This window comes from Apteryx rowi, unplaced genomic scaffold, assembly GCF_003343035.1.
Source record: "Apteryx rowi isolate R43461 unplaced genomic scaffold, aptRow1 scaffold_511, whole genome shotgun sequence".
Lineage (NCBI taxonomy): Eukaryota > Metazoa > Chordata > Aves > Apterygiformes > Apterygidae > Apteryx > Apteryx rowi.
The window spans coordinates 649516-659002 of record NW_020450774.1 but is presented as its reverse complement, the minus strand read 5'-3'; the positions used below and the strand labels follow the sequence as shown (position 1 = coordinate 659002).

The 9487-nt window shown below is 52.3% G+C and overlaps 1 protein-coding gene across 1 annotated transcript in view; it reads left to right on the top strand.

Annotated features, from left to right (window-relative positions):
- The first annotated feature begins 2828 nt into the window (after nucleotides 1-2828).
- LOC112972956 (interferon-induced very large GTPase 1-like) overlaps nucleotides 2829-9487 on the top strand; it is a 9971-nt gene continuing 3312 nt past the window's right edge. Inside the window, exons 1-2 of the mRNA XM_026080227.1 lie at nucleotides 2829-2933; nucleotides 4986-9481. Of these exons, the coding sequence (XP_025936012.1) occupies nucleotides 4988-9481 (4494 nt within the window). The 5' untranslated portion in view covers nucleotides 2829-2933; nucleotides 4986-4987. The remainder of the gene's footprint in view (nucleotides 2934-4985; nucleotides 9482-9487) is intronic.

Genomic DNA, 9487 nt, shown 5'->3' with positions numbered 1-9487 from the left:
TCGCTTGGCTCATTTCTTGGCTTGAGAAAGCTGTCTTGTTCCTAACCTTGGTTTCAACTGGTTTCTGCTGGTTTATCTGTACTCCTCTAGGATGYATCAGTTACAGTTGTGAGACTTGYATTCYTGGGTGCAYTCTTGTCTGAAGCTCCKGGTAACAGTTGCCCCTTTCCCACCCCCTTTGGAGACTCCTTGTCTGAGGCCCCTAGTAACAACTGGGTCTGCAGCTTCCCCCTCCAAGCCCAGGCTGCTTTGAGCATTCAGTCCCAGGGGCACCAGGAAAAAGCCACCGCTCCTTGCARCAATGACCAGAGGGTTTTGCTGTGAAGGAGCCAGCAGACTGTGGCTCTCTGGGAAGTGTCAGTGCCCCAAGAGAGCTCTGGAGTYGGGCGTCAGGCCTGGCCGGGCTCCCTTTCCCATCTCGGGGGGCTCTCCGCACATTGCTGCAGCACAGGGGCATCAACCCTGCTCACCCGGCGCTGTCCCAGCCCTCCCTGCTGCGTCACGGCTCAGACCCTTGCAGGGCCACCCATCACGCAGGCTTGCCAAATCACAGAGGCACACAACGGTTGAGTCCCAGCGCCAGCTGCTCATGCCCATGCCTTCTGCCCACCATCACCACCACCGGCTGCACCTCCTCCTCTGCAGCCCTCCAGCACCGACCTCGCACAACACCAGACCCCCAGACCCTCCCTTCCCTYCCTTCCCCTGACATGTCTTGCACAGGGYGTCCGCTGGCCTCGACGGCAGTGGGCASCAGCTCCCCTCAAAMGGMGCATGAACCTGCACCCGTCAGCCCTGTCTCTGCCTCCAGACTCCTGGGAAGGCCCATGGAGTGAGCGCACTGTGCCCTTCTTCTTCCAGAATTGCTCTCGGTGGCCTTTTGCTCTTCTCGTTCTGGCAGATTGACGCTGTCAATCTTGGGGCGCAGAGGATCGTGCGAAGGGTGAGCCCAAGAGCAGAGGAGAGGGGGCAGGGCCGGGGAGGTTGGTGGAGCAGCATGGGGAGGGAATGGTTGAGGAGCAGTTTGGGTTGTGCTGCCATCCCTTGGGTGGGAGGCTGAGGGTCGCTGTCAGGGGAGCCCTGCTCAGGGCTGTGCGCCATGTTTTGGCTTGCCCTCTGCAAACAGGACGTGGGCGCAGAGCGCTGTGCCRGCTGCACGCTTGAGACACCCTCGCTTTGGCGGCATGGAGCCTCGCGTGAGAGCCGTGTGCGAGCTCGTGGCACTGATCCTTCTGTTCCTGTGCCTGCTCGACATCCCCTCGGCCTGGAACGTCCTCACCACGCTGTGTGTGGTGCTGCTTTTCGTGCCTGGCATGAGGATCTGCTGGCCCGAGGTAGGAGTCAGGCGAGGCATCGATGCCCCAAGCAGTGCACGGGCAGGCGCAGGGCTGAGCACAGGGCAGGACCCATGGCTGGGGTGGTGTGGATGGGCCCCGCTTTGGAGGCAGCTCCACGGCCTGGCCAGGGCCTGCGTGGCCGGTGGTGGCCGCGGCCCCGCTTTGGCCTCCGCTTGAGCTGCAGCCCGGCATGCTGGTGCAGATGGGCAGGCAGAGGCGCCCTGCTTTTGCCCGCTCTGCCCTCCAGCAGCGCCTGCAGCAAGGGCACCCGCACTGGCCTGCCCCAAAGCTGCCTCCACCCTCAGCTCTGCCTTCCCAGCGCAGCCCTTCCCCAAACAGGGGGCATCCGGGCACAGCTTGGCTGCTCACCACTAAGCCACCGCTTGCTTGGCCTCTGTAGGGGCCTCTGGACGGTGCTGGCAGCCTGGGCAATGGCAGCGTGGAGGAGCCCAGAGGTGAGCAGCCCCGTGCCAGAGCGCAGCCGTGCTCGGCAGCGGCTCCCTGCCCACAAACCCCCCTGCTGCCTGCTGCCTGCGCCCACCACCCTCTGCCCCGGCTGGGGCTGCGCGCAGGGGCTGCCCTCGCTCACTGCCTCTCTGCCTCCTCTTCCAGCAGCCTCCTTCCTCCGCACGGCAGACACAGAGGAGCCTGCAGGGAGACGGCAGGCAGGGTAAGCGGAGCCCTTGCCTGCAGGGGGGCTGCCCCATGGCCCTGGGGAGACCCACGGCAGGCAAGAGCAGGATGCAGCCCAGAGCCAGAGACCTGGGCCTGGGCTGGGGACCAAGACGAGCAGGTCCTGGCCTGGGGAGGGCCCTGGCAAATGCAAGGGATGCCCCGGAGATGCCCCATACGTGCTGCTCACACACCGCCAAGCCCCTTTGCTCCTGGCCCCCTGGTGGAGTCCTGGCCCCAGGGCCCCCCTCTGCCCTCAGCCTGGGTCACCTTGGGGGCCCGCCGGCACCAGGGCTTCCTGCTGGGGGACAACAGGGAGCCCTGGGCTCCCTCCTCACCTCCTTTCTCCCTCCCAGGCTCACAAGCAAGGACTCCTTGCCCACTGGACGGCCTCACAGGCCCTGCCTGCAGGACACGGCCACCGGCCRCCTGCTCTTCCCTGTCCCACTGGAGCCACACACGGTGGTGCTGGTCACTCCCCCCACACCTGCAGGAGCGCTGGGTGAGCTGCTCATGCCCACAGCCCTACCACCATCCCCAGTCCCAGTCGTGCTCATTTCACTTCTAATTTTTGTTGCAGTTTTATACTTTTCTATTTAAAGGAAATGGAAAGAGAAAGGTGGTCCAAAAGTCTCAGAGAGCAGAACATCTCAGTTCAGGTCAGTCTTCGTTTCTGCAGTGAGTCTTTGGGCTGGGAAGACAACCCTGCAGTGCATTTCATTTGTTGTCCTGCACACATGCGGGGTGTGACCCTTGCTGGAGCCAGGCTCAGCCCAGCTCCCTCCCACTCGGGGAACCTCTTTCTGGTTTGTTCTTCAAGTCCCTCCCCTCCCTGCCTGGAGTCTGACCAGTTCCTAACAGCCCCGAGCATCCCAGGCACCACGCACACTCAGGCTGGGAACAGCAGGGGGACCTCTGTAGCAGGTAGGGCAGGGCTGGGCATGGGATGATCCCAGGTGAGAAGAGCCTATGGGCTCCAGGGGCAGGGGGGGACAAGGGATTCGTGTTTGGAAGCCTGTAGGGGGCAAATATGGGGAAGGGGGATGGGTTGAACAAGGACGATGTGAGAAAGTGAAAGTGAAGGTGAAAGTGAAGTTGCTACACTCTGACTCCTTCCAGCACCATCGCCCTGGTCTCTTTCCAGCCTCAGCCCCATCTCCTCCAGCCATTTCCTCCCTGAGCCCTCCTCCGTCGTCATGCTCTGCCATTCCCCATGTGCTCCCTTCCCAGTGCCCTGCCTTTGCACAGCTGATGCCACTCTCCTGCCTGCCTCCCAGCTCCTCAGTCCCCTCTTTCAGCCCCTTGTCACAGCTTCTGCTTTCACTCATCCTCACCCCTCGTCCCCTCTGCATGGATCAGACAGACCTCCTCTCCCTGCTGCTGGAAGCAGGGGACCAGAGAGGAAGGTGCTAGCTCTCATTTGGGAGCTGGGGGACCAGACAGTCAGGTTTCCTCTCTCAGCAGCAATTTCTCGACACAGGAAGGCCGCATGCGCCCCGGCAGGCCACAGAGTCACAGGGCAGACAGAGGTGTAAAATGACAGATTTGTGCAGGGCCAGAACCAGCATGTGAGAGCTGTGCTTTCCCAGAGATCTCTGTGTTGTTTTGTATGGTTTGTTAAAGGCTTGTTTCCAACGTGACACCCCCCTTCCCCAGACGCTATTGTAGGCCCTCTTGCAAAGCCAGGGCAGTGACAGGAGTGAGTAGCAGGGTGGGGAGGGAGAGCTTCTCTGGCTGGGGACCCTTTCCTTATTCTGTATATCCTTCGATGCATTGATTCCTTATGTCTAGGGCTCTTCCCTGTTACTTTTCCCCTTTTCCTTGGATTACAAGTGCCACTTGGCTTTGAAACCCTGACAGAATGCAGTTCCCTGTCAACTTTGCATTCACCTCCCACCAGCATCAACTCTTTTGGCTTTCCTAAGGCCTTCTTTTGAATGAATCAATGTAACTAAGAACCTCAGTTACAAATCTTGTAGACAGAGAGATCTACTGCATCCATGTATCACTTGATCCAAGGGCTCCAGACAGTTCTTCTAGGATGTCCTCATTAGCCTCCAAATCAACTTTAAATCTGCATATCCTCTTATTGCTTCACTGGTGCTGTCTAAGGATGCTATCCTGAGGGTGATCAGTAAGTGCAATATCCCCTACTGCCTGTACAGATGTCTCTATCRACAGCTGAATCTGATCCAAGGTGCATGTAGGGCTCTAAAGCAGATTTTCAGCACAATCCCAGATCTTTCCCCTCTCCTCAAAACAGTTTTGAATCAAATGAATCATAAAAACATAGAAAAACGTAGGTTAGAAGGGATCTCTGGAAGTCTATAGTCCAGCACCCCCCTCAAAGCAGGGCCAACACAGAGCAGGTTGTTCAGGTCCATGTCTAGTCAAGAGCAGAGATCCCCCCACCTCTCTGGCCCTTATCCCAGAGCTGCACCACACTTGCTGTGACAAATCCCTGCTGGTTGTACCCAGTCTCCTTCTTCTCCTTCTTGAGCCTGGACATGGCTGCCATGAGTACTTGCTTAGGAACTGGGTGTCCTGTAGTTTCCCAAATGCTCTTTTTCACCTTTTTTGAAGAAAAGCACAATGTTTGCCTTCTCCCAGCCATTAGAGACCTCTCCCAGTCACCACAACCTTCCAAAGATGATAAAAAGCAGGCAGAACCCAGCAAGGTACCAGCCAAGTCCTGTTGACAGCCAGTGTAGGGAATGGGTCACGCCACAGCATCCTGCAGGAACATGTGGCCTCAGTGCTTCCTCTGGGGAACAGGGGATGAACTGTGGCTCCTCCTGACTCAGCCCTACCAGACGATCCCTCTAGAACTGGGTCCACAAACCAGGACTCAAGCACTGCTGTGAACAGCAGTCAGAGTCCAGTGCACTGCAGAGCCCAACCAGCTTGCATGGAGAGGAGGCAGGGACCAATTCATCTGATTGCAATGAGAAGGCATGTTTGCATTCCTTCCCACAGCCATGTCTTCAGGGAAGAGTACACCAGAAAATCCTGCTAAGCGTGACACAGGGCAAGATGGACTGGCAGAGGCACTGAAAGAAGCAGGCCTCCGCACAGCGTACTGGCTCCCTGTATTAGACAAACAGCTAGGAATTACTGGCACACAGGCCTTGAAACATCTGACAGATGAAGATTACCTAAAGCTTGCAAGCAACACAGAGTACACATGGGAGAAAAAAGCCCTGAAAGAGCTCCTTCAAGCACATGGCAAGGCAAAGATGAAACAGCAGCAGAAGGAATGTGTGGAGGAGAAAAGAAAGAGGCAGGAGGAAACTAAAGCAGCTCTGACGGAAGTAAAAGAGTTACACCTGAAAGGCAAGGATCACCATAAAGAAGGTACGCAGAAGAAAGAGGAGAATTGGTGCAAAGTTCTAGAGGTCCCCATGGAGCCCAAGCACCCCTCTGGGAAGACACTGATGGAAGAGACAGAGGCCAGACACAAGCAATTGGAACAGCAGGAGGAATCAGTGTGCAGGAGTGAGAATGTGTCCGATAAGGAAGTCTTAAGGCGAGCATCAGGGGGACTGGCCCTGCAGGGCATTTACAGAACCAACAGCCTTGTGGACATGCTGGCAAAGCGAGAGCAGCTCATCAACATTCCTGATGGATTCAAGCTCGCTGGTCCAGAACAAGGGTCACTGCTTGAGAAGAAAGAGTTTTCATCCTCTGCAGCAGAAGCCACTTTCACCAAGTCCATGGAGCAGCTGGGGTACAGCATCAGCGTTGCTGCCAAAGTCGGGTTTAATGTTGAAGTTGGTGTAGATTACAACAGCTCCTCACAGTCAGAGGAAACCCACCAGTCATGCTCTGAGCAGGCATACATTTGCACCACCAAGTACCAGTACATCCCTCTGGCCTCCTGCTACTTCCAAAAGCATCAGCTTCGCCTCTCRGATGCRGCCCTGCGGGAGCTGCAAGACATTGAGCAACTTTTGAGCATCACTCAGGAAGCAAACAGGCTCAACATGCTGRAAAGCAGGTGTGGGAGCTTCTTCAGCAGGTTTGGGTCCCATGTAAACCAGGGCCCCCTACACTTTGGGGGAATATTCTGGTGGAAAGCATCTACAGAAGGATTCAGGGCTGAGCAGCGGGAAGAGATGAAGAGACAAGCATCTGAAGCACTGAACTGCTACATTGGGGCCAGCTATAGAGGTTTTAGCTTCAGTACAGCACCAACACTTAATATAACCTCCAACAAGGTATCAGCTCAAGGCTCAGATAGAAAATCATTTGAAATAGAGGTTCACCTCTCTGTGGCCCAAACTGGTGGCCCAGGTGGGGTAGATTCCCTCAAATCCTGGAAAAATGAACTTAAATGCAGTAACACATCCTGGTGTGTTATTGACCGAGGCTTTCAGCTGATCCCAGTGTGGGACATAATCCTATCCAATCATGGACAAGACTTTAGAAATGTTCATCAGCTGAGCAGCAGCCTCCGGGCTGCGTATGAAAGATTAACAAACCTGCCTGTAAGTACATTGTGTGAGGAGGGAACAGTGAGTGCTTTGGGACAAACCCAGTCATTCTTGGAGGAAATCAAGTCCTGGGAAGTCAGTGGGGATGAGCAGCAGCTAGTGAAACTGATGATCTTCAAGCAAGATCTGAATGAAAAAACAAAGAGCAACAAGATCTGGGTTAGCACTTGCCTGGCAGACAAGGTGCTGCAGGATTTCCTGGTAAAAACAGTTTCATTATGTAAATATTCATCTCTTCCTAATACCTTGTCCATAAAATTTCTCTTGCGTTGCCTTCTTGATCCTCATATCTATTCAGTGGACAATTTCCCCAAATCTTCTTTCATTATGCAGTGGGTATTTCATGATGAAGAAGAGCCCCCCAGAACACCATGTGTCTATGAATTCAGTGATTTCTTGCACAATCTCCAGAAAATGAAGGATCTCATGGAAGAAGCTGCATCTGTGCATCTTCCAGAGGTAGAGACAGAAGCAAAAGTTAAAGTCAGTTTAAATTTGAGTTTAGCTTTGTGCTCCTTCCTGAAGGCTCTAAGAGAGGGAGGGGAGACAGATGTAGCATCATTACTACTCTGCATTGCAGAGAGTGCAGGATATCAAGAAGAAAACAGCACTTTTCAGTATCTCCTTGAATTGCCAGACGTTAACTTCATGTTAAGTGAAATGAAAAAGGCACATGAACGCTACATGAGTTTGAGGAACCAAGCCATTCCCAGAGCTCAGGCTTTCCTGCTCCTGACAGGTCTGAGTATGACAGCAAAACGCAAAGACATGTCTCCAGAACAGAAGTTTAAATGCTTGACTCGGATGAAATATCACATAGGAAACTCACTGTCAGAAGAAGTCAGTGATATCCTTAGAAAGCATGGTAGATGTGATCCTGGGGGTGCTCTAGAGAAAGATCTGAATTCCCTTGTAAATGGAGAATATGCAACCTCCAACGGTGATCTGCAGAAAGAAGTTATAAAACAGGAGCTAATTAATATTTGTCAGGGGGCTAAGCAGAAAGATTCATCAAAGCCATCACCCTCAGCAGAGCAGTCAGATGATCCTAAAATGAATGAGGGTTCCAGAGGCCAAGAGTTCCTCCATTTGATCAAACAACTGGGACTAGAAAATTACTACCCGAGGAAAATGGGGATGGCAGATTTTCACATTATTGACAAGACTTCCCGATGTGACAGCCAGCCCAGAACTGGCAGTGAATACCCCTTCTATTTTTTGCAAAAGCTGCTGATGCTGGACTATCGTGTAAGGTATCTGGTTTGCCAGGATGACAGCAAAGCAAAAGAACCCATTCTGAGCACGCTGAATGCAACAAGCCTTGGGACTGAGTGCTCAGATGATTCCTCAGATATATACAGTGATTTTTTAAATGCTAATACTGAGGAAATCAATGCCTCTGTTACAACAGGTCTGACACRCATACATCCCATGGACCTCCAGATGGCGATTTTTCATTGTGCCGATGATTTCATGAGACAGTACCTTTCAACAAAGCTCGCTTTCTGCCAGTTTGCGCTTCCCCTCCTGGTACCAAATCCATGCACCTCACAGATAGAGTTCCCTCTCTGGTCCCTCAGCCAAATTAAAAAGAGCTGGAAAGGGACAGAAAAATTGGGAAAGCAGACCACAATTAAGAGTCACAAAAACAAACTGATTTATCAGGCAGAGACACCCATTGTGTCCTTCATACGGATTGGGAGTTCTCCTTCCTCTTCCAAGTCGCAGATCCTGAATGCTCTGCTGAGTAAACACAAACATGACACTTTCTTCCATCGGCACTGCAAAGGCAGCACCAAAGACTGTCTTCTGATGAAAGGTGTTGTGGAGATCTCTTGGTACTGTCCCAGTGGAAGAAATGATGACAGATTTGAGAACTGCATTGCATTCACTAACTTACATGGGGATGCAAGAGAGCACAAACAACAAGTTAAATTTRTACAGGAGATAGCTTCTCTAAATGTGGTCCTACTTACCACTTCTGATGAGAATGAGGTAGGTAAGCAGCTTGTACGTGATCTCTTGATGTCCCCAAAGCCTTTTATTTGCCTTCTTACTGAGAAAGAAGGCAGTGCAGTGAGTATAACCAAACAGAACATCAAAGTATCTGACAAGAGCAACCTCAGCATAAAAATACCCATCAAGAACAGAAATGAGGCAGACTTAGTTGATGATCTGGCAAACACAATCAGAAGTTTACTAGAAGATGCAGAGGGTAGGTGCAGTCTGGACACATGTGTAGGAACTGCTCGCCAATATGGATTTCTTATTGATGAAGACAGAGAAGACTGCAAAGAGGCCAAGGCCGTGGCACAAGCACTGGTGGCCTTCTGCAAAGAGAAAAATGTAGCAAGCGTGAAGGAAAAGCTCTTGCCTCTTCAAGGAGAATTATGGCATGAGTGGTGTAGGAAAGACAAGGAACTCACCCGCCTACAAGACAAGAGGAACAGGAGCATTGAACAGCATCGCAGTGAAATTGAGTCAGAAAAACATGCTATAAGGCAGAAGCAGTTGGAAAAAGGATCCCCCCCAAATGAGCTAATGAAGCCAGTCCTGAAAATTATCCTGTCTGATTCTGAAACCATGAAAAAGTACTTCCTGCAGTGGATAAAAATGTTCATGGATGTCTTGTCAGCTGACCACCTTGCAGAACTCCAGCAGAAATACCATGCCTTGTGGTCACAAATGAAGGAGAAAGCCTACTCTGCAGGAAATGGCAATGCAGGAGATATACTAAGGCATAAGTTAGAAGCATTGTCAACTGAGATAAGTGCTTCTACAATAGGTCTTGAGCACATTCTGAGGGAAGTTGGGCAGATTTATGAAGCTTTGGATGTGAATACTCAAAAAGATGAACATTTTCTTCAGCTGCCACAGATTGCAGCCGATCTGATGGTTTCAGGGTATCCAATTGAACTGATGGATGGTGATGCTTCCTACGTACCATTACGATGGGTTGGGGCAATCTTTGACAAATTAATTGAG